The 25,989-nt window shown below is 34.1% G+C and overlaps 1 protein-coding gene across 5 annotated transcripts in view; it reads right to left on the reverse strand.

Annotated features, from left to right (window-relative positions):
* The window catches only part of DDX4 (DEAD-box helicase 4), a 68,288-nt gene that overhangs the window by 14,746 nt on the left and 27,553 nt on the right, over positions 1-25,989 (reverse strand). For 2 of the 5 annotated variants that reach the window (XM_044657732.1, XM_044657733.1), the window contains 11 exons: positions 23,137-23,223; positions 20,957-20,971; positions 20,348-20,431; positions 19,667-19,708; positions 18,596-18,643; positions 18,428-18,472; positions 17,898-18,040; positions 16,873-17,025; positions 10,895-11,049; positions 9,813-9,942; positions 7,544-7,710 (listed from right to left, as the gene is read on the reverse strand). In XM_044657732.1, coding sequence (XP_044513667.1) covers positions 7,544-7,710; positions 9,813-9,942; positions 10,895-11,049; positions 16,873-17,025; positions 17,898-18,040; positions 18,428-18,472; positions 18,596-18,643; positions 19,667-19,708; positions 20,348-20,431; positions 20,957-20,971; positions 23,137-23,223 — 1,069 coding nt within the window. Of the gene's footprint in view, positions 1-7,543; positions 7,711-9,812; positions 9,943-10,894; positions 11,050-16,872; positions 17,026-17,897; positions 18,041-18,427; positions 18,473-18,595; positions 18,644-19,666; positions 19,709-20,347; positions 20,432-20,956; positions 20,972-23,124; positions 23,224-25,989 lie in introns of all 5 variants that reach the window. The other 3 variants (XM_044657731.1, XM_044657734.1, XM_044657735.1) reach the window with 2 other exon arrangements.

Here is a 25,989-nt window from a genome sequence, read left to right on the forward strand (position 1 = left end):
TATTGATACCCACACTTCAAGCAGATTTACTTTAAGTGACTTTTTCCAAGTGTGAATTATTCTTGTGTAATAAAGATCTCCTGTATACTGTAACATTAATGAATATGTTATCTCTTTTAGCGATGCAGGCAACTCCTTCCAACAATACAAAAAAGCAACCAATATATATACACCTTCTCACCCTGAGTAACTATCATACCTATATTTTCATTAATACTTCTTAGGCAATCCACCAAAGTACCAGAAACTAGGTACATTACTACTACTGAATGCATACTCAGGCTTGAATGTTCTGTGCTCATTATTACATGACCCAACCCCACCTTAATTTCTAAACTCATAAACTTCAAAGTATTTTTTAATTTCACACACACACACACACACACACACCATACATATATCCCAGGAAAAAAGAATCCTTAAGACAACATATCTGTGAAATAAAAATTCAGTCTTTCAACAGTTATAATGGGGTAGAACACTATCTCTAGAAGTAGTCCACTCCACTTTGGGATAGCTTTGTCAAAAAAAATGTTCCTTATATCAAGCTTTAATACATTGCATTGCAAATTCCACCAACTACTCTTAATTCAGCACTCCAGAAACAAACAAAATTAATCTAAGCCCTCTTTCCAAATAATTCTATGTTCCCCCATCTCCAGACTCTTTTTTTTCTAGGCTAAATATTTCTAGTTATCTCAATTTATGCTCCTCTATCATGATTTGGGGACTCGCCCTCTGATGGATGTACTATAGCTTATTAATATCCTTTAAGTAATCTCACATTTTTTTCCTTTTGAGTCAATAGAAATTATGATTCCTATAGTGTGGTATTCTGTGATTCACAACCATATATGATCCCCAGAATAATATTGGTATTAAAAATAACTTGAAATCACTGAAGTACCGCACAATTTCCCAAATGAAATCTATTCTGTTTTCTTCCTATTAAATTGTGACTCATTATCTATTAGTACCAATGAACTCATTCAATAGCATGTCATGGTCTCAGCAGGTCACTTTATAAGAATTAGAGTGATTGCTTTTGTTGGGCATGGGTCAATGAAGGGCCCCTGTAGTATTCTAAGATTTGAAACAATTAGTAGAAGATTATGCATAAAGAGAATCATCAGGAAAATCTTGCCATCCATATGGAATCTTTCATTTGGACTCTGGACTATCTCCATCACAACTGTAAATGTCTGGTATGTATGTCTCCTTTTATGCCTTGCTGGATGTTTATAAGAGGATTGCAAAACATAAGTTATTTACTTGATTGCATCTAGCAAGGAATCTGGACTGTGATTTGTCAACGTAGCAAATTTACATCAAACTTTTGTAAGAAGTATTGATAATGCAAATCCATGTCTTTTCCTTTGTTTATTTTGATTTTCTGGTCTCAATAACTTTTTAGGACAGATCTGAGGAGGGACAATATTGTAATTGCATATAATACATTTTCATTTTTATGCTTTCTTCTAACCTAGTATTTGAGCCTTTGTTCTTATTAGGATTAAGAAATGGTTGCATATATCTTACTTAGAAATTAATCCTACTATCAGCAGATAGACTCTTATCAATTTTATTTCCTGTGATGCTTAATTCTCACCATGTCCAATGGGCACCTAGGTAGTGTATCAGATAAAAAAAATGGACCTGAAGTCAAGACCCAAGTTCAAATTTTACCTCAAAGACTTACTAGCTATATAATCTTGAAGTCACTTAATTTCTCTTCCTGAACTCAGCTTATTAAACTGCAAAATAGAGATAATAATAGCACCTATCTCCCAGGATTATTGTGAAGATAAAGTGATATATTTGTAAAGTGTGTAGTATAGTGGCTTGGTACATAGTAAATACTATATAATTACTAGCTGTTAAAGTCTTCTTAAAGGAAATACTCATAATGGCCATCTGAAGAGGAGGCAGACTACCTAGCTCCCACATAGCTACTCTAACAAAACCCTGAAGTTCATACCATACTGAAATAATGATCAAGAAATCTGTTAAGAAGAGAAACTACAGTCAGTGACTTATTTGTCCCTGGAGTAGTCAGAAAGTCCCATGCTGGGTGCTTAAGAAGGCTTAAGCATGGAAAGCAACTTGGAATTATGCCCAGAGTGCTATAAAATTGTGTGTACCCTTAGACTAAGGGTCTAAGCACTATTGGTTCTGTTTCCCAAGGAGATCACAGAAAAAGAAAAAGAATCTAAATGTTCCCAAATATTTAAAACAACTCTCTATATGGTGACAAAGAACTAAAAATCAAGGTGATACCAATCAATTAGGGAATGGCTGAACAAGTTTGTGGCATATGATTCTGATGGAATACTACTGTGTCGTAATGATGAACAAATTAATTTTTTAAAACTTGGAAAGACACCCATGAAATTACGAAGAATAACTTATGATTGTTCACCTCCAGAGAAAGAACTAATAAATAGAAACACAAAAAAAATTATATATACATTTGGGAGGGGTCAAGTATGCCTTCTATGGTATGGGAAGGGCAGAAAGGGTTGTAAGATACCTAGAAAATTTAATACAACTAACAAACAAATTAGTTTTTAAACATTTTTAAGGAGGAGGAAGCAGTTTAGAGCAACAATAAGCAAACTGCCAATATGGTATCTGAACATTCAAAGTGGGAGAGCCCAGAGCAAGGGACTCTCTTGGGTCCCTAATACTCTGTCCTGAAAGACCAGTGAGGGTCCTGAAAATCCAGTACTTTGATCCTCAAAGATCCAGTCTATCCTAATCTTAATTGGTAGAGGAAAGCTGAGTTTCCTACAGACTGAAGGAGAAACCACACAAGCCATCACCTTCCTCCTAATGCGAAGTAGGAGAAAGGACCTGGCCTTGGCAAAAAGCCCCAAATCCAGTGATGGGCAAACTACAGCCCATGGGCCAGATTGGGGGAGGTGAGGGGCTGAAATGTTCTATCCTAAGCGCAACATTATTCCTAATCTGACGGATATAATGAGTAGGATACAATACAATGAAACTTGGAAAGAGTTGCCTTAGAAACAAACTGACAGATGAGCATTTCCTTTCCTTTGTCCCCCTCTTTAAAGAGTTTGCTCATCACTGCCCAAATCCATAACTCAGGCTTAAGAGATAACTAAATCAAAGAAAACACCATCCAGTATTAATTATTAATTATTGCAAATCTAACTCTATAAGTGTAAGCAGACACTCGAAGGAAAAAAATGGATTTTTCATAAGGAATTCATAAATAACTAGAAGAAATTAATGAATTTAAAAGCTTAAAAGCTCTAAGAGAAAAGAACTTAGAAAAAGTATTAAACAACTCAAAAAACAGAATTCCTGAAAAGTTGAGCAGAGTAAGCAGAAATTAATGATTCCATGAGACAGCAAAAAATATTAGAAAATTCAGGTTATCTGATAGTGAAAACAAATGACCTAGAAAACTAGCCAAGAAGAGTTCATTTTAGAGTCACTGGGCTCCTTAGTTAAGAAAAAAGTTGGATACTTTAACATTATATTTTCAAGAAATTATAAAAGAAAACTTCCAAGAAAACTGCCAAGATTGTTTTGTTCATGCACAGAAACATATAGAGCAAGAGGGTAAAAAGTAAGGAAAAAAAGTTATCAATTCTCTCTTGAGACTAATTCCAAAAGGAAAAAGTCTCAGGAAGGTCCTAGCCAAAATTCAGAGATCCCAAATCTAAGAAAAACTACTACTGCCATCATCCAGAAAGAGCAGTTTGTGTGCCAAGAAAAAAGTCAGATCACATAAGACCTGGTAGCTTCTACTGAACATGAGAGACCTTAAAAGAAAATATTCCAAAAGGAAAAAAAAATAAATACTTACAATCAATGCTAACTTATCTTGTAAACTTGAGTGTACTACTACTACTACTATAGAGGGAAAAATGATCTTTAATGGAACAGAGAATTTTTCAAGCATTTCTAATGAAAAAACCAGAGTTGACACCCATTCCTATGTTGAAAACACTAGAAAGCATAGGAATAAAAGGGCCTTTCCTCAAAATAATTATTATTTATTTAGAACTAACAGCAAGAATCATCTGCAATGGGGATAAATTAGATGCCTTCCCAATAAGATCAGGAGTGAAGCAAGGATGCCAATTATCACCATTATTATTTAATATTGGACTAGAAATGCTAGTAGTAGCAATTAAGAGAAGAAAAAAGAAATAGAAGAGATTAAAGTAGGCAATGAGGAAACTAAACTATCACTCTTTATAGATGATATGATGATATACTTAGAGAATCCTAAAAAATTAACTAAAAAGCTAGTGGAAATAATAACTTTAGCAAAGTTGCAGGATACAAAATGCACCCACATAAATCATCATTTTTATATATTTCCAACAAAAATTAGCAGCAAGAATTAGAAAAAGAAACCCCATTTAAAATCACTGTAGAGAAGGGGAAAGTAGGAGCATGAATCATGTAACCATGTTAAAAATGAATATTAACAAATGGTTAAAAAATCACTGTAGACAATATAAAGTATTTGGAAATCTATCTGCCAAGACACACATGAGGATTATATGAACACAGCTACAAAATACTTCACACAAATAAAACCAGATCTAAACAACCGGAAAAACAAATTGCTCATGGGTAGGATGAGCTAGCATAATAAAAATGACAATAATATAACTAAATTAATTTACTTATTCAGTGTCATACCTATCAAACTACTAAAAACTATTTTATAGAACTAGAAAAAATAATATCAAAATTAATCTGGAAGAACAAAAGATCAAGAATATCAAGGAAAATAAAAAAAATATGATGGATGGTAGTACCAAATATAAAACAATGATCATCAAAACAATCTGGTACTGGCTAAAAAGGGTGGATCAATGGAATAAACTAGGGGTAAATGACCTCAGTAATCTAGTGTTTTGATAAACCCGAAGATTCCAGCTCTTGGGATAAGAACTCGCCATTTGACAAAAACTGCTGGGAAAATTGGAAAAGAGTATGACAAAAATTAGGTTTAGATCAATATCTCACATGTATACCAAGATAAGTTCAAAATGGATCTGGGACTTAAACAAAGAGTGATATTATAAGTAAATTAGGTGAACATAGAATAGTATACCTGTCAGATCCATGGGGAGGGCAGAATTTAAGACCAAACAAGAGACAGAGAACATCTTCAAGATATAAAATGAATAATTTTGATTATATTAAATTAAAAGGTTTTGTACAAACAAAACCAATACAGCCAAGATTAGAGGGGAAGCAACAAACTGGAGGAAAAATTTTATAACAAATTTTTCTGATAAAGGTCTAATTTCTCAAATATATATTAAGACCGAAATCAAATTTATAAGAAATCAAGTCACTCCCCAAATGACAAATGGTCAAGGGATGATATGAATAGTCAATTTTCAGATGAAGAAATCAAAACTATTAATAATCAAATGAAAAAAATGTTCTAAATTCCTCCTGATTAGAAAAATGCAAATCAAAACAACTCTGAGGTACCACCTTACACATAGCAGATTGACCAATATGACAGTAAAGTAAAATATTAAATATTGGATGGGATGTGGCAAAATTGGGACACTAATACATTGCTGGTGAAGTTGTAAATCAATCCAACCTTTCTGGAAAGCAATTTGAAATTATGCCCAAAGGGCTCTAAAGGGATGTATTATGCCCTTTGATCCAGCAATACCACTACTAGATTTGTATCCCAAAGAGATAAAAAAATGGGGATGGACCTCTTTGTACAAAAATATTTATAGCTGTGCTTTTTGTAGTGGCAAAAAATTGGAAAATATGGGGATGTCCCTTAATTGGGGAATAGCTAAACAAATTGTGGTTTATGATGATGATGGAATACTATAGTGCTGGAAGGAATGATGAACTGGAAAGACCTACTTGAGCTGACTGATGTGATTGTTTTAAAACAAACCAGGAGAACATCATACACCATAACTGAAACATTGTGGGATGATCAAATGTAATGAACTTTGCTACTAATAGCAATGCAATGATCCAGGACAATTCTAAGGGACTTATGAGAAAGAATGCTATCCACAGCTAGAGAAAGAACTGGACTAAAAATACAGAAAAAAACATGATTTATCACTTGTTTGTATGGGTATATGATTTGGGGTTTTGGTTTAAAAAATTACTCTATTACAAAAATGAATAATATGGAAACAAGTTTTGAGTGATTAAAAAAACAACTGAGTCATTAACAAATTCTGTTTTGAGAGTCTGAAAAGGGTGTTTATGGCTCTCAAGGCCAAAAAGGTTGCCGACTGTTGCCCTAAAGGCTGCCTAGTAGAGAGGAGTCTCTCCATGTTTACTTGGGCTTGTCTATGTATAGTACCTACAGTCTAACACTAGGAAATATTCAAATATTTCCATTATATTTATTATACTGACATTAGCTGTTAAGAAAACAAGGATAGCTCTGTAGAATCAAGTAAAGACTATCAAAAAAGAATTTTTTAAAAATGAATTTAGTTTCTGCCTAAAATGTTGAAAATTCTTCCCTCAATGATCTCAAAATTGGATAACCTCTAGCCTAATTATTATAAGTGAAAATGAACATGTGGATTAAGTATGTCTTTTATCTCAAATATAAAATTCAATTTCCAGAGAACCCATCAAGGTACTCCATAAGTATGTATCCTGAAAAAAATCCAAATTCCTTGAGAACAAGGATTTAGGGGAAGGAGGATTATTCTCAGTGCTTACCACAGGGCCTAGAACATAGTAAGTGCTAGTTGATTGAATGAATATACATATACACTTCAGATGGACAACAAACTCATCCCAGAATTAAAAATAGTAACAAGCAAGACTACACTTGGAAAACTGCATAATCCTTTTTAAATCTGCAATCTTCATCTTCACTCTAAAAAGGCCCACCTTTTCACATTAGTATTTTTACAGTGACCCTGAATGGACATTCAGAGGAAATGTTGGGTGTGAGGAGAGTTATCATGTTACCAACTAAAATTAGGCAAAAGTGTCATGAAGATAATCAGAGAGCGTGACCAGGGAAGGAGATAATATACTTGTGCAAGGAAAGTCTATGTGAAGAGATCTAAGGGAGACTCTCAGAATGCTAAGTAGAATTCCTGGAATTAGTAGAAAAACATGGACAAAAACTACACTCAGGAGGCAGTGTTGCACAATGGGAAGAACAATACTTAATGGAGTCAGGACCTGGGTTCGAACAACCTCTGACACATGGACAAAGCCCTTCCCTTCATTTGCCTGGTTCTATGCTTCCCCACCTGTAAAATGGCCTGGTTTCAGTAGACAGTGCAACGTCTATGCTCCAGGCTGAGAAAATGTAAATAGAGGGAGCAACCAAAGCAGTGAAATCACATATCCAAAACAGTTTTTATCCAAAATTCAAGCTTCCTAAACAATAAATTCCAGATTGGAGCAGCAGAATGGTACATTGGTAAATACAATGAATTTTAAGTCAGAATATCTGGGTTCTCTCCAATTTTCTCTTTCCACTGAGATATCTAACTGCCCCAAAGCTGTTTTTAAAACAAAAAAAATTTACCTTTGAATTTCTTCTGGAAAAGTGGCACTAAACATTAGGGTTTGGCGTTGGTCTTTTGATGGCATTCCTGGAAATGAAATTAGCTTCTTCATTTCAGGACCGAAACCCATATCCAGCATTCGATCAGCTTCATCCAATACCAAATATCTGATTTGTCTGAGGCCAATCTTTTCCAGAGGGTAGAAAGAAAAATGCACGTGGATGATTAAAATTAAAACATTAACCTAAAAAATTTAATCCATTTCAGTTTAGGCTCTATTATTAAAAAGTTATCCCTGAATAAACAATGTTATTTTTCCTTTATTCTCATGATAGCTCTAGTAAACATTCCATTCTCTTACCATTCAGAACTACTAGGAACCTTACTCTCACAAGTCAGTAAAAAATGTTAAAATATAGAAGCTTGTGCTGCAATAATCTGGAGTGGAAAAATTAAAAATAAACTTGTGATTTCTTGCAGGTTAAAAGTTTAAGATGTCTTGGTTGACATTTTTGTAGAAAATGTCTGAGAGATAGTTAGCTGCTAGCTTCTTCATAAAACTGAATGCTCTCAAAAAAGTAACCTATTTTGGGAAGTTGTTGGGGGGCTCAGTGGATTAAGAGCCAGACCTAAAGACGGGAAGTCCTAGGTTCAAATTTGGCCTATGTGATCCTGGGCAAATAGCTGTCGGGGCAGCTAAGTGGAGAAAAGAGAGCCCAGTGCCTGGAGTCAGGAAAATCGGAATTCAAATCCACTCTGATACTTATTAGCTGTGTGACCCTGAGCAAGTCACTTCACCCCCATTGCCTATAGCCCTTACCATTCACCTGCCTGGGAACCAATACAAACTATTGATTCTAGCATGGAAAGTAAGGGTTTTAAAAAAAAAGTAACCTATGCTGGTGAGACAACAATGGCTTAGAAAGCATAAATATTCTGCAAAAGTTTTACCCTAATACTCATTATACTATGGAGATAATCCTGTATTCATTATGGCATCGGAACTGAAGTTCCACTGGGTATGACCAAGTAGAAAAGATTTGTTTTGGAAAGAGTATGGTCCTGGCAAATAATTGTGTCTGCTGCCTTAGGAACAAGCTACCTAAATGTGGTCCTGGTATGTTAACTGAGAACCAGACAAACTAAAGGGATCAAATTAAGTGCCAATTAGGAACATTGAGAAATTGGCAAATATTACATTACTAGAGAGCAGCTGTGAATGTTTTTCTAGAAAAAAAGATGAAATTATACATTAGAGCTATAAAGCTGTTCATGCTCACAAAGATCCCATTAATAAGCATAGACCCTAAGGACATTATTAAAAGGATAAAAAGCTGTGTTTGTATGAAAATATTCATGGAAGCTTTGTTTAATGTGATAAAATAACTGGAAATAATACAAATACAATGAATGAGAGGAATAGATTGTGATATTTGAATGGAATGGATTGTATTATAATGTTACTGAAATGACAAATATTGGAAATATGAAATAAGAGAAATTAATGAAGAGATGAAAAAAGAATAATGATACATGCCATGATTTAAAATAGCCATGAAATCAAGAGAAAAGTATCCAAGTAAGGCAAATCCAAAAGGAACTCAAAAGCAGATGCTTATATTAGCATAGATATATAATTTACATATTTTAAGCAAATTGTAAACAAGGTAGATTTTATGGTCTTGCACATAATCTTTTTTATTTGTTGGTTTACTTAAATGTTTTTTAGCAGTGGTGGTGATGTTACTAAGTATATAATAAAAAGAGGTAACCTATGGAAAGAGAAAACAAAACCTAATATGCATGTTGCCACATGATAAAGTATGTTTGAGTCAGTTATTTTTGTGATTCTCAGAGTTATTAAAAAGGTGGTGAATTACTTCTGAGTTACTGTATGTGTGGCAAAAAGGTAATGAAGATCTGATTTAGAGATTCAAAATAGTCACCTAACTAGAAGTTTTAGTACACATTCTCTCCTAGAACTCATGTATAAAGACCTAATAAATTTCTAAGCCCCCATTATTAAGGAAGGAGAGAAGAGGGAAGGAGAAAGGGAGGGAAGAAGGGAAGGAGAGAGGGACAGAGGGAAGGAGGGAGGGAGAAAAAGAGGAAGAAAAGAAGTAAGGAAAAGGGGAAGAGGGAGGAAGTGAAGGGGGAGGAAGGAAGTGAAGGAGGGAAGGAGGAGGAAGGGAGGGAGAGAATTAGGAAGAAAGGGAGAGAGGAATTTCTTCAATAAAGGGATTTTGTAATTATTCCCACAACCTTATGTCACCATCTTGTAGATCCTACCTTTTCTTTACCTATGATGTCCATTAGCCTTCCTGGTGTTGCACATAAAATGTTACAGCCTTGCATTATTTGGCGAATTGAATGTCCCAATTGTGTTCCCCCATAGATTACAACAGGTCTTATACAAGTCCTTTTAACAAAAAGAATACGTCAGTTTTTATTTCTAAAAAAATAAATTCAAGTTCACTAAGTATTCATTATATGAATCACCATGAAAAATAATGCTTAGATGCAAAAGGTACTAATAATTATGGCATTAATTATTAATTAAATAATATTTTATTAGTAATAAATATAACATAATAAATAATTAATTGATTAGATAATAATTATAGTAACAATCATACCTTTTTTTAGACCTTTTTAATGAAAACTGACATGGGGATTAAAATGAAATTTTTTCTTTTACAATTTGAAACCAACTAAGAAATAATAAATGATCCAGTAGTAATANCTATGATGTCCATTAGCCTTCCTGGTGTTGCACATAAAATGTTACAGCCTTGCATTATTTGGCGAATTGAATGTCCCAATTGTGTTCCCCCATAGATTACAACAGGTCTTATACAAGTCCTTTTAACAAAAAGAATACGTCAGTTTTTATTTCTAAAAAAATAAATTCAAGTTCACTAAGTATTCATTATATGAATCACCATGAAAAATAATGCTTAGATGCAAAAGGTACTAATAATTATGGCATTAATTATTAATTAAATAATATTTTATTAGTAATAAATATAACATAATAAATAATTAATTGATTAGATAATAATTATAGTAACAATCATACCTTTTTTTAGACCTTTTTAATGAAAACTGACATGGGGATTAAAATGAAATTTTTTCTTTTACAATTTGAAACCAACTAAGAAATAATAAATGATCCAGTAGTAATACAAAACAAAATTCCTAGAGAGAGATTTAGTTATCTTTGGAATACTCCAGTGAATTGAGTTACACTATACAGATAATATATCTATTCTTAATTCCATTCCCCATCACAACCTCCTGATGAGGAAAATTTTTTTTTCTGAAACTATGAAAGGAAAAAATGTTATGATGGACACTTTGGACACACTTACCCAAAAGAAAATTTCCTTGCTTCCAAGAAGATCTGGTTAATTAACTCTCGAGTTGGAGCAACAATAATACATTCTGGTTCCTGTTGATCTTTAAAACGACTGGCAGTTATTCCATCCCTCATCATATGAGCCAAAATTGGCAAAAGAAAAGCTGCCTAGAAGTTAAAATGTAAAATTTACAATATTTCCTAACAACTTTTAATATTTTCTTTCTTTTTTTTAACCCTTACCTACTCTCTTAAAATCAATACCAAATATCTATTCCACAACAAAAGAGTGGTAAGTGCTAGGTATTTGCAGTGACTTGCCCAGGGTAAAAAGCTAGGCAGTGTCTTGAGGCCAAATTTGAACCCAGGAACTCTTAACACTCCAGGTCTAGTGTTCTATTCCCTTGTCCTACCCAGCTGTCCCTTTAAAATATTTTCAACAGAGAAATAGAAAAGCAACTCAAATTTTAAGGTCTCTCTGCTCATCTTATAGGAAACAATGAACTATAAAATCAGTCTTTGATATCTCAGTTGAATAATTTAGTCCAGTCGTTTGTAAACTTAGTGTCTTCACTCAATTTGTATCTGTTCCTCCACACACAAAAATGGTCACACCCTCTAGTGGTGGTTATCACCTCTAAGTAAATAAAACTTCTCTATGTCTAGCCCATTTCTCCCAAGCTTCAGTTCCATTATCATCACACAGCTATTGGATATTTTAAACTGGATGTTTCAGAAACATCTCAATCTCAAAATGACTAAGCAGAACTAATCTTTTCTCTCAAATCTACTTCCCCACTTTTGTCAAAAAATACCACCAGGTATGTAATTTTGTTATCAAGTCTCCCATGTTCCTTATCTCATCAAAAATACCCCACATTTAGTTGCCAAACTTTGTCATTTCTCCCTTCTCCAACAGACCCCTTCACATAGTTGCCAAGCGGATTTCCTTGAACATAGATCTGACCATGTCACTCCCCTACTCACCACTTTCTAATGCAGTGATGGGCAAACTACGGCCCACAAGCCAGATGCAGTCCCCTAAAATGTTCTATCCAGCCCCTCAACATTATACAATACAATGAAACTTCAAAAGAGTTGCCTTAGAAACAGACTGACAGATGAACATTTCCTTTCCTTTGGCTTCCTCTTTAAAAAGTTTGCCCATCACTGTCTAATGCCTCTATTAAAAAAATTTTTTTTTCTCTATTTGGCTTTAAAGCTCTTAACACCTTGGTCCCAATCTACCTTAAGAGCCTCATTATATCGTACATATCTTTTTCCCATAATTTAAGGTCCTAACAAACTTGTCTTTTTGATCTTTATATATGTCACTCTATCTCCCTATTCACAAAACTTTGCCCTAGCTTGTCCCCCATTTCTGGAATGAATTCTCTCCTCATGAAATTTATCTCTTCCCACAAGATCTTCAAGTGGTGCCCTACCAAATAAACTAAGGATTACTTTATAGAGCAAGGAAATAGTAATAATAAAATTCATCTATAGTATCAAAAGAGCAGTAACATAAAGAGAATGAAAAAGTGGGGAGCAAAGTGGTCAAAAAGTACCAGAGAATACACTATATCACAAAGCATTAGTCATCAAAATGTTTGTACTTATTAAGAAATAGAGAGGATGATCCATAGAAAAGATTAGATATACAACATACAGAAGCAAATAAGTGTATGAGTGGAGCTTTTTATTTAAATATTCCAGACTTTGCAACAAGAACTCACTATTCAACAAAAATGTTGGATTTTTTTGACAGCAACTAAGTACAGAAACAAGGTATAGACCATCATTTCACATCACATACCAAAATAAGCTCCAAATGAGTATATCGTAAGGCATAAAGGTAACATCATAAAAAATTTAGGAAGCAAAGAAGAAATGATACATCACATAATAAGAGTTCATGACCATAAAATAGGGGATCAGGAAAAGCAAAATGGACAATCTTGATTACATAAAACTTAAATATTTTATACTAATAAAATCAAAACAGCTACTAATTGAGAAAGAAGCAGTTAAGTGTGGAGGGGAGATTTCATAGCAAGTTTCTCTGATAAGGGTCTCATTGCTAAGAAATATAGGGAATTAATTCAACTTTTAAGAATAAGAGCCACTCCTCAATTAAGGATATGAAGTTTCGATAGAAGAAATACAAGCTATTGACAGCCATTTTAAAGAAAAAATTCTAAGTCACTAATAATTAGAAAAATACAAATTAAAACTACTCTGAGGGTGCAACTAGGTGGCTCAGTGGATTGAGAGCCAAGTCTATAGATAGGAGTTCCTGGGTTCAAATTAGGCCTCCGACACTTCCTAGATGTGTGACCTTGGGCAAGTCCTTTAACTCTAATTGCCTAGCTCCTACCACTCTTCTGCTTTTGGAACCAATACACAAAATTGATTCTAAGATGACGGATAAGGGTTTTTTAAAAAAAAAAAACCTATTCTGAAGTTCCACCTCACACCAATCATAATGAAAAAGCTAACAAAAACAAAATGAAAAAATGGTGGTGGGACTGCAGAAAAGCATGAATGAACTACTGATGGAACTGTGAACTTACTCAACAATTCTGAAATACAATTTGGAACTATCACTAAAATGCTACTAAAATTCACAAACCCTTTGGACTCAGTGATACCACTGCTAGGTCTATACTCCAAAGAAATCAAAGAAAGAAGGAAAGGAACATTGTGTTTATAAATATTTACGACAGCTCTCTTGTGATTTAGAAACTGAAGGGATGCCCATCACTTGGAGAAAAGGTGAAAAAGTTATGGTATATGGTATGCAGTCATGCGGTATCATTGTAAGAATTGTAAGAAGTGTAACATTGTAAGTTGTAAGAAATGATATAAAGGGGATGGTTTCAGAGAAGACTGGGAAGCTCTATATGAACCAATAAAAAGTGAAGTAAGCAGAGCTAGGCTTATAATTTATACAAGAGCAGCAATATTATAAGGCCAACTACTTTGAAAGATTTAGGAATTCTGATCGGTCCAGTGACTAACCACACACAATTCCAGAAAACTCAAGATGAAATATATTACCTATCTCCTGATAATGTTGGTCTCAAAAGAATATATACTGAAATATATTATTTTCTTGGAAATGGCCACTGTGAGAATTTGTTGTGCTTAACTATACACATTTGTAACAGGGTTTTGTTTTTTTTCTTGCTTTCTCAATTGGTGAGAAGGAACAGAAGAGGAAAGAAGAAAATGTCAATCTGAAAATAAAATATAAATAAAAGAACTTTGCAAATATTAAAAAGGACTCAATTCAAGCATCACCTTTTTCTTTACAAAGACTTTATTTTCTCAGAAATAATGCCCTCAGATTGGGGATGTAGACTTCAAATGATCACTCTATTGCAAATATTAATAATATGGAAATAGGTCTTGATCAATGATACATGTAAAACCGAGTGAAATTGCTCATTGGCTACAAGAGGGAAAAGGGAAAAGGGAAAGGAAAGAATATGAACCATGTAACCATGGGAAAATATCCTTAATTAATTCATTTTTTTAAAAGAACTAATGCCCTCCCTTGCCTAAATAACATTTATCTTCTTTTCATATTTAATCTGTATAAATGCATACAAAGTACAGTGTCTCTGCCAATAGAATATAAATTCTTGCCCAGCACTGTTTTTTCATCAACATTTGTTGATTTGATAATGAAAGATAAAAATAAGATGGCTTTTAAAAAAAAGACACAAATATAATCTAATGATGGGCATCACCACTATAGATGTCTTTAGCACACTCTTCCTAAATGACACCTTCTGAAGTAATTATAGAACTATCACTCGAAGTATCCTGGATAGTTTCTTTCTCTCTAGGTCTTTGAATACTGCTTTCTCTTGCTTTTCCTCTTCTTCGGTCTCCTTTTTTAGCTATTCTTCCACATCACCCTACCTAACTTTGTACCTTAAAGCCATGTTCTATGCCTTATATTTTCTCTATATTTCCTCTCATTTGGGAATTTCATCAATCCTCCCAGGTTAAGTACTATCTCCATGCAAATGATTCCTAGATCTATACACCAGCTCTAGTCTCCCAACTGAGTTCCAGTCACACATTTCCAGTTGTTCAATGGTTATCTCAAACTGGACGTTCAACAGGCATCTGAAATTTCAACATATCCAAAGCAGAACTCATCTTTTCTCAAACACTACCATTCTCAACATCCTAATTTCTATCAAGATCACAATCATCTTCATATTCACAACACTGGTCTTATCTTTGTCTCCTTACTGTCCTTCACAATCCCAGATTAATGACATATCATGTCAACTCCACTACACACACTCATAGTTTTGGGGCTCATTACCTCTCAGCAAAAATATTACAGTGGCCTAACTGGTCTGCACACCTCAAGTCTCTCCCCTCTCCATTACATCCTCTACATACATGCCAAAGTCAATTTCCTTAATTGAAAAGATGACCATTATTTTCCTTGACTGGTGGTAGCTGGTAGAGCAATGGACTGACCACTGGGTTTGGAGTCAGAAAGATCTGGGGTCATATCTGGACTCAGACACTAGCTATGAGACAGGACAAGTCACTTAACTTATGTTTGCCTCAACTATAAAAATGGGGATGATAATAGTATCTCTCATACTTGGTTCTAGTTAGAACAAATGAGATTTTTTTGGTACAGCTCCTGATACATAGGCGCTATATAAATTATTATTATCTTCCAGTGTCATCTTATTACCTCTAGAATCAAAGACAAGTTCCTCTGTTTAGCTTTTAAAATCTTTCATAACCTGATCCCATACTACTGTCTTTTCAAATTATGCAAAATTCCCTTTATATATAGCCACCTGGCATTCTTGCTGTTCCTCACACACAACTTTCCATCATTTATCTCTATACTCTTGTACCAGTTATCCTCCATTTCTGGAATTTATTCTCTACTTACCTCCTCTTATCTTCAAACATCTAATTAAGAGACACCTTAAACAGAACTTTTCTGATACCTACAATTGTTAGCATTCTCCCTCCCTCGTTTATTTTGTATATATTTATATACATACATATTGTGTCTTCCCTCTAGCTCACTAAAAAATGTAAAAAATGTAGTAAAGCTCTGTGAGGGCAGGACTGCTTAGTTTTTGTTTTTATATTCTTGGCATCTAACATACAACCTAGCACACAGTAGGTTTTCTCTCTACATATACACACATACACATACATACATGTATGTATGGGTATATATATGTGTGAATATGTATACATATACACACCTTAAGTGAATTGGGAAGACAAACATTATAAACACAGGACACTGTCCATCCACAGATTATCAACTATGTGACCTTATGTTAGACAAAATTCTGGGCTCCTTTTCCTCACTGAGTCACATCAATACCAGTCTTAATTATCTCACATCTTTTCCTTCCAGTTCTACCCTATAAATCCTGGTGCAAGTGCAAAGAATGAACTACAGAGTCCAGATAATTTCTCCAGGACTCATATGAGCAGATCTAAAATTCCCATTCAATCTACTTTCCTAGTTAGTTCTGAATCCTTAGATCTTTTAAACTAAGTTTAATAACCAGCTGCCTCTGAATCTAAACAAGTAGGAACAATCCAAACAGATATTGCAATTTCCTTCCTTTTTGCTTATCCTACCTATAACAGATAATTGGTTTCTTTGTTTTCTAAACTCTTGGATTTAAATAAAAGTATTGTGCTTTATACTACCTTCCACTGATTTTGTATTCCTCTGTAGTCTAAAACGATTTCTTAGAACTAGCTCAACAGAGTCCTACCAAATCCTTAAGAAGTCAGAACCCTATTAAATTAGGAATTAAAAAACAAAGAAAGTGATGTACATTTTTATGATAATCTGTAGTAATCCAACCTTCTGACTTACAAACAAAACAGAATCATGGTACCTGTAAGTAGCAAAATCTTTAAACCTATAGTACTCAAATATAGTACAAGATACATTTGATGATGATAACTTACAGTTTTTCCAGACCCTGTCTGGGCACAAGCCATCAGATCTCGTCCTGCCAGTATAATAGGAATACTATATTTCTGCACAGGAGTAAGTTTGGTATAGCCAGCTTTTGTAATGTTGTTATTGAGTGTCTGACAAAGATCAGCTTCTTCAAAAGTCTAGGGAAAAAATACAAAGTGTAAAATTTTAGTTTGTATTCCAAAAATAAGAGGTAGCTGTGGTTCAGTGGTTAAGAGCACTGGGTCTAGAATAAGAAAGAGCTGAGTTCAAATACATCCTCAGACATTTCCTAATCTGACTGCCTGACAAAAGGATCCACTGGAGAAGGAAATAGCAAATGACTCAAGTAACTATATTCCATAAATGTGCTCTTAATCATGTAGCATTCACATTTTCTTTAAAAACTTACATCCATTTAAAATCTCAAAGTTATGCCACCAATTTTCCCACTCTAAAATCCATCTTCAAGAATCTTACCGTTTGCCAAAATTTCTGAAATGTCAACTAAAACTACTTTTTCCTCTTGCTCTTGAAAAAAGTTAAATTTTGGAATGGTTGGAGATTTTATGCTTTTGGCTTTCAGAAACATTTTTTTAAACCCTTGTACTTCGGTGTATTGTCTCATAGGTGGAAGAGTGGTAAGGGTAGGCAATGGGGGTCAAGTGATTTGTCCAGGGTCACACAGCTGGGAAGTGGCTGAGGCCGGGTTTGAACCTAGGACCTCCTGTCTCTAGGCCTGACTTTCACTCCACTGAGCTACCCAGCTGCCCCCCTTCAAAAACATTTTTAAAAGTTTTCATATTTGAAAGAATATTTGGTTCATGTTATTATAATATAGTACAAATTTTCATTCTGGACAATTCATCTGTTCCTAAATTTCATATCTAGTACATGATAGTAAGGTTGGAGAGGAACTTTACATTCTTTGACATTAATTTTGAGAAACATATTTACAAAACACTATTCAGAAAAAGATACTAGGAAAAGGCTTGCTTGGTAGTAAATATACAAAGTAGAAATATATACTAACCAGTATCGCTGGTGGTGCATCATGCCCAGATACTTCCACAAGAATAGTATCATATTTGTCAAAATTTATGCCAGTTTGGTAGTGTGCAAAAATGGCTTCTTCATTTTCAGGTGGGGGAGGTGGGATATAGGTCACTTTTGGTCCTTGAACATAAAAAAATATCCCAAGAGTTACAAATTTGGCAACAGAAATAAAGCACTGAATAAAAATGTAAAGGATCAGAGGCCTATAAAAGCTATGTGAATATTGCAAGTTAAATAGATGACCAAGTTTTAAATGCTTTACTCCCCTATCCTTTTGAAAGTCTTTAATGTTTCATTAGAAGAAACTAACTGGTTTAGAAAAATAAGCCATCAATATTTCAGACTTTACTTCTCCTACATAAGACTTTTAAAGAGTTATATAGCTCTACCCCCAAAATGTTTCCAAGTTCATTAATTCATTCAAGGGTGCTCCTGAAAACATATCTATGTCCTAAACATATTTTCACTATGTGTCATATAACATAAACAAGGTGACCTATAGCATACCTTGAAAGTCACCACTTTCTCCTTCAGCCTCTGATTTCCAGGTGTCTTAGTAAAGGATCAAAAAGAAAATAAAAAAGGAAAAAGAAAACCACGTTTCACAATGGGGAATGAAAAATTATCACAATAAAATCAAACAAATAAAATCATTTGTATAAAGTAAAAGCTTACTTCTTCCAGAACCTGCCACTACTTCTTCATTGAATCCTTTGTAACCACCTATTAAAGTAGTTAACAATAAAATAGTAAACATACAAGACTACACACATATGATATTGCTCCTTATATTTTCAATAATCATTTGTGCTCAAAAGGTAGACAAGTATCTTTTAAGCATACTAATACTTAACAAATGTTTAAAATAAATATCAGAAGTAGGAACCTACATATTAATCCAGCAATGTGTTGAATTTTGCAACCCTCTAACCTAAAGTAGACCAGTTATTCTTCTCTATTCCCTAAAGCTATGCTCCATAATTTGTTTTTCAATTGGAGGGAGCCCCAGAAAAACCAAAGGAAGTTTTCCTTAGGTACAGAACCACTCCACAGAACAACAGAATAGTCACAAAAGCAAATAAAAATCAGGATAGACCTAACAAATTCTCTCATCTGGTATTCTCCAAATGGTGCAACCTATCTAACCAAACACCTTACCACTAAGGCAAAAAGGCTTTACAAACAGCATCACATAATGCATTGGAAGTTCTGCTACCAACCATCAAAAAACAGTGGTATATAGTTTTAATTGGCCCTTAACTAATTATTTATGCAATGGAAAACCCATTAAGGAAGGGAAAACAGAAGAGAAAATATTTTAGAAAGCCTCTGAGATAAAGTATTAGAGAATCAAAATAAATGTAGTTTATTTTTCACAATAAAACAAGTCAAAACAAGCTCCTCTAAAACTAAAAGGCTTCAGCATTTTTAAAACTTTCTTATACAAGTAGAAACATTTTGTCATATAGAACTATTTACTTCTTCAGCTATCTCCAGGTCAAATGCCCTGACTTTCAACTTAATATAAAAGTATTTGTTTCTAAGCACCATCACACTTCCCCATAAAAAGGTAAGAAGGTGGGGAGGGGTAGGGAGAGAAGGAGGAGGATAGGGAGAGGGAGAGGAAGGGAGAGAAATAGAAAGAGAGAGAAAGAGAGGGAGGGAGAATGCTGAATAACTTTAATTTCAAGCTGAATTACTGTAATCAAATTTTAAAGTAAGCACCCTTTCCCCCCCAAACCTCACCTCTTCCACCAACACTTCTGCCTCGGAAATTGTCACCATTACCTGAAAAGTATTTGACAACAAGCTTAAAATTTTTAATTTCCCCTCAACCACACAAGCCAAAATGGAGCTTTCTATTTCATTGCTGCTGACCTGAACGAAGGAATTACTCATTCTCGTTCTTCTACTTAAGCTTTCTTCAAATTATTTATCTAATTCAAACTTTCCTTATATTTAAATAAATCTCTCCACAACTATTATACTCTCATTTTTCATTTACTCTCAAATCCTATCCATTCCTCTAATTTTCTTCTAATTTCATTCCCCTTGACACTAGTCCAAGGGTCTACAAATGTTCACATTTCGTCCTCTCCCCCCACCAATGATTTTAATCAAGTTTAATTTATACCCTGAAATTAGCTTTAATGTAACAAACAATGCACAGAGCACAGATTTTTTAAAAGCAACAAAAATTTTCTCAAACCAAAAGCACTAGGAAAAAAGAAAATAAGCTACTCTTCCTCATGCCTGACATCAATACTTCAACAAGCAAAAAACAGAGAATGAAGGACAACAGGGAAAGAGAACATATATGTGTTTCACCACAGCATATGCACTACTTATTAAAACTAAATAATCAAGAAACATATATCTATATATAAAAATGTTAAACACTTTTGTCAATAACTATTAAATTCTTACCTGCTGGTTCAACTAATCCTGTTCTTCGTGAACTAAAAAATCCACCAGGGCGTTGAGGCCCATCTTCTCGTTCAGATTCACTATCTAAATTTTATAGATATAAAATATATTATATGCTTCAAGTAAGTTATATAATTTGTTGTTTTTCAAATGATTTAAAATCACTTAATTATGTTCAATATTTGTCTAAAGATAATCAGAGACACACATCCAATCAGCTACTACATCTACTCAATGCAATCTCCAGAAAAGCACTCTCACTTACCTCTGTCCCCTTCCTTCTCTCCATCTCTTCCAGGAACTACTGGAGAGCTCTCCCCCCACCCCCACCACTAATCTCGCTTTCCACCACAGCAACCAAAATAACAATGCAGTTTTTTTGTTGTTTTTTTTTTTTTGCCAACAATGCACAATTATGACCATGTCATTCTTTGTTAAAAGAACCTCTAGTAAATCTCTGTGCCTCCAGAATCAAATTCAAACTCCTCAGCATAGCATTTAAAGTCCCTTGCAACCTAGCTCTAGCCCAACTCTTCAGACTGATTTTATATTAAAGTATTCTTTGTGTTCTCTACATTCTAACTAAACTGGTTTACTTGCTTTTCCCACTTGGCCTTTCATCTCCTGCCTCCAGGTTCTTGCACAGCCAGGCTTGCAGGGAATGCACTTCTTGCTCACCTCTGCCTCTCAAAATCATTAAATTCCTTCACTGTTCCACTCCTAAATGAAGCCATTCTGGACCCCGCAAATTTAGTACTCTCTCCTTGGTCAAAACTTCTTCTTTAGGGGCAGCTGGGCTAGCTCAGTGGATTGAGAGCCAGGCCTAGAGATGAAAGGTCCTAGGTTCAAATCCGGGCTCAGACACTTCCCAGCTGGGTGACCCTGAGTGACTGTGTGACCCATTGCCTACTGGTTGTGGCCCTATGCTCCTAGAATGGAGTCCCAGGATAAAAAAAACAAAAAACAAAACAAAAAAAAAAACTTCTTCTTTAATGTTTCTATATAAATGTGATATACACCACTCCTCATCCTCCAACTGAAAGGATGTCACTTTGGGTCATAAACTTGTTTTTCATTTTGCCTTCGTATTCTTAGCACCATGTATAATATTATCATCCTGGGAAGTGCTTAATAAAGTGCTTACTGTATGAATAACCACTTAAGTTTAAACAAACTAGTGAGCAAAGGTTTCTCCCCAACCAATCTTGAAAAAGATTTTCCCACAAATCATATAGGCTGAGAAAGGGTCCTAAGTTATCTCCTGAAGTTAGCTTAATTTCTCTTGGAAATAACTTTTCTTGTTTATAAACAAAAATCTTTAATATTAGTTAGGATTGGTCATATGCAAAATTACTGAATAAACCAAAATCACACCTCTAACTGATATCTTCTTGTTACCCAGAATCTCTCCCCAAAGCATCTCACTCTGGCTGACTCTTCATCAAAACAGTCCACTGACCAGGACTCAACCCTCCTACTTCTAAATAAGAAATGCTTTCCTATCCTGGCTACCAAATAATCTCTCCTCCCAAGAAACATATGCATTTGTATGGTGATTTTTTTAAAGCAACAACTTAACCCAAGGTGACCACTAAAGAACATTTGTGGCAAAATGGCAAACAAAGAGAATCATGGAAAAAATTTCCAAAGCATACCATATTGGCATGCCCATCTTTGAAGACCCTGAAAACTCAGTCTGTCCCCAAATAATTTTGAATCATTTCTGTATATACATATTTTTTTAAAACTCAACAAGAAAGACATATCAGGGCAGTGAGATTAAACTTGATCCTGTATCATCTATTTACTCATTCTATTTACAAATAATTGATTTTGTCCTATCACTTCTCTTGTCCTGTAATTGCTTGAGCCACAGTTTTTTTGTCTCTGAACTTAGCTCAAAATTCAGCTGGTCTGTACCAGGTTAAGTTTAAAAATCCAGCTTTCCTGCTAATCTCATATCTATTCTTGCCTCAAGGAATTTATCTATCTTTAGGAGATAGAGACACCAAAATATCAGGCTTAGTATCTTTACACCATCAAGTTATTTTTCAAGGATGTGTGTTTTGCTATCCAAAAGGTCTTGTATATCTAAGACCTGGCTGCTGAACTAAAACAATCAATATTTCTGAGTCTCAGGAAGAAGGAGGGAGTTTCTGCTAGTGTTTCATTACTAAACTTCCAACCAATCATATTGTTCTCTATACCTCAGCTCTGTAACCAATCATGTTGCCCTGTTCTGTAATCCCTAAAACCTTCAAAAGGAGGCTGTTCTTTGCTTTGGCATAAGTCGAGACAAACTATTGATCTGCTGATTCAGAACTATAAACATCACTTTTAACAAACATTATATTACTTGGCAAATTGCTTCAGTTTGCCCTTTTGTTACATTTCATTCCAAACAGCAAGAAGAACATAGCAGAGATTGTCATAAATTTAAAGGGCTATCATATTAAAGAGAGACTACATTTATTCTGTTTTTCTTTAGGGGAGAACAAGGACCAATGAATGAAAATAAAATTTCAACTCAATCAGAATTGCTCAATAATTATAGTTGTTCAAAACAGAAAAAACAATTCCACTTTATGTAGTGAATCTCCCATTAATGGAGATCAATTAACTAAAGGAACACTTATTGAGATGTTTTAGAAGTGATTCATCCATCAGAAAAGGGGCTATAAGATCTCAAAAGTACTTCTCAACTCCAAGTCTAGAAAGATATCTTAGTAATATCAATACTAAATCAAAGGTGGCACACAATTCACCACTCTACTAACTGTGAGTGAGACCAAATCCTCCACGGCAACCTCGGAAACTGCCACGTCCGCCTCTTCTTGATGACCCTGAAGCTTCTGAATCATTTCCATCTTGATAACCTACAGAGATGCAATAAAACAAAAACTTAATAATTTGGCTCATGAAATTTAATTAGTATGTAACTACATGACAAGTGTTTAAGAAATTGTAAACTGTTATGAAAGTATCCCAATTTTATCTAGAGTGTACTCACTATGGTTACATTACTTTTCTTGAATGATTTTTCATTAGTAGCATGTTATATATAGCCCATTTATGTACATTGTGTAAACATATCAATACTGCCCTTTGAATGAACTGCAGCTTTAATCCTTTGGAGATTAAGGAATTATATGACATACAGCATCAGTGGAAGAAAGTTATCATTTTACTCATATTCTTTGTTTCCAGGAGAAGCTTGGAGTCATTAAAAGCACTATTATTTAAATTAAGGATAAAATGAGTAATTCTTGTAAACCTGGACACAAAATCTAAGATAAGTTCTAATTTAACATTGTAAACAGTAATGTTTTAAATTTATTAGATATTAAAAGGTACCAATAAAATCAGATTCTCTTTTGAACAAAAACCAAAAAGTCAGAGAAACCAACTAAATACAAATATGCAGTGATAGTTTGGTACTGAACTGCATATAGACCTTGTTGATGGCAGATTTAAAAAAAATCTACCTTAGAAATAAGTAGACCAGCAAATAGTTATTAGTCTCTAATTAATACCCACTATAGAAGTTACCAATTTACCAAACCCTATACACTAAAAAAATCTCTCTAGTGTGCTGTAAGTTCAGAGATTTCTTTAATATCATTTGATAATGCCTAACTAGAGAGTAGAAATGATACATAACATAATAGAAAGAAGTTTTACATTTTCCTATAAATATACATACAAGCAAATCAGTATGATTCACCCAGAAAGTGGCTAGCAACCTGGAGCAACATTCCCAAGTACCACAAATTAAAAAGAGTTGAGTTTAACTACAAGAAGAAAAATGAAGTTAATTAATGGCGAGAGTAATTCCTTTAAGTAAGGGAAGTTTCTTCTTTCCTTTTTCCCTGAAGAAAAGGAATATAGTTTAAAAGTAATAAAAGTGGTATCTAGGTACTTAGCTTAGCACCTGCAATAAACAATTTAGTTGTCATACCCTCCAAAGCGTCCAAATGTCAAACAACATTAAGAATTATAGAACTTTGTCCAAAACTCATGAGATTACAGTAGATTCCCTGGACGTTTTATCATATCACCTCTTAAGAGCTTACAAGAATATATATCTTAGTAAAGTAGCAGTACAGAAAACCATAAACATCAATTCTTTTTATATGACCAAGAAAATCCAGCAGAATAAAATGTCAAAGATCTCAATGGAAATTATGAGAGGAAGTGAGTTAGAAAAGAAGTTCTAGCAATTTAGATTAATAGTTAAGGGGGAAAGAGGACAGCTATATGGCTCAGTGATATGAGAGGCAGGCCTCAAGATAGGAGGTCCCAGGTTCAGGACTGGCCTCAGACACTTCCTAGCTGTGTGTGACCCTAGATCAGTCACTTAAACCCAATTGCCATGTTTTTACCATTCTTCTGCCTTGGAACCAATACACAGTATTGATTCTAAGTCAGAAGGTAAAGTTTTTTTAACTTTATGTATGTATGTATGTATGTATGTATGTATGTATAGTTGATCAAGGGAACAAATCAGATATTAAAGACCCAGACAGAAGTAATAAAAAAGAATATCAATAATGATCAATAAAACCAAAGATACCAACTTGATTAAGGAGTCAATTTTTTGTAAAAAACTGCTAGAAAAAGTAAGACACAATATCAGAGAAATTAGGGTAAGATTAAAGACTTATACTATATTCTATAAGAGTCAAAGGGATATATGACCTAGATATAAAAGATGATATTATAAACAACTCAGATAAAAAAGGAAAGATCTTTTACCCCACCATAGATTAAGGGTAAAGTTTTTAACCAAAAAAGATAAAGTATTGATAACAAAAGATTAAATAGTGATGGGCAAATTTTTTAAAGAGGGAGCCAATGGTAAGGAAAAAAACTTTAGGCAGGCCAATATAATTTATTAAAAAATAACAGTGATACATTTTACAAAATTCTTGTATTTTTTGTGATACTAAACCCTATTAATGACTGAAAGATTATGAGGGAGAATGTGATGAATGAAACTGTGACTGCATTTCTAAAAGTTTCTCATAATTTGGTTCAAACTGGGATGCATTTATTCTTAGAAGCAAAGTTAAATGCTCATGTCAGTCTGTTTCTAAGGCAATTCTTTAGAAGTTTCATTATAGAAAGCACCTGTTCCATATATATGAGGAAGCAAACATAGCAGTAACTTTCTGGACATGAGATATCAGATTTGGGAAAGTGGATTTCAACAAGGACTTGTAGAACTCTAATTTTAGAACATTAAGAAACAACTGTTTTGAGTTTAGTATTACATTGTAATTCAATCAATTCAAGTTGCAAGTCCGGTTTCACTGTTTCACAGTTCACATTAAAAGGCATACTGAAAATTTCAGTCTTTTTCAATGACACTGAAGTCTTCAACTCTTCGTTAAAATTCACCACAGAGTCTTCTCAGACTATCTTCGTAACCCTTAAACTTTTCCTTCATCACCAGGGCTATCAAATTCAACCTCAGGAAGTAAGACAAGTCTTTCTTGGCAAGCTGATTCATGAATAGAACAAGTTGTAGTTTAAAACCTTTGAGATGGCCCCAGATATCATCGATAAATTGATTTTTGCCTTGAATCTTGACATTCAACTTGCTCATGTGGCAGAGAAGATCAGTAAAAAAATATAAAGTC

This window comes from Gracilinanus agilis, chromosome 1 (genome assembly GCF_016433145.1).
Source record: "Gracilinanus agilis isolate LMUSP501 chromosome 1, AgileGrace, whole genome shotgun sequence".
In the NCBI taxonomy this organism is placed as follows: Eukaryota; Metazoa; Chordata; class Mammalia; order Didelphimorphia; family Didelphidae; genus Gracilinanus; species Gracilinanus agilis.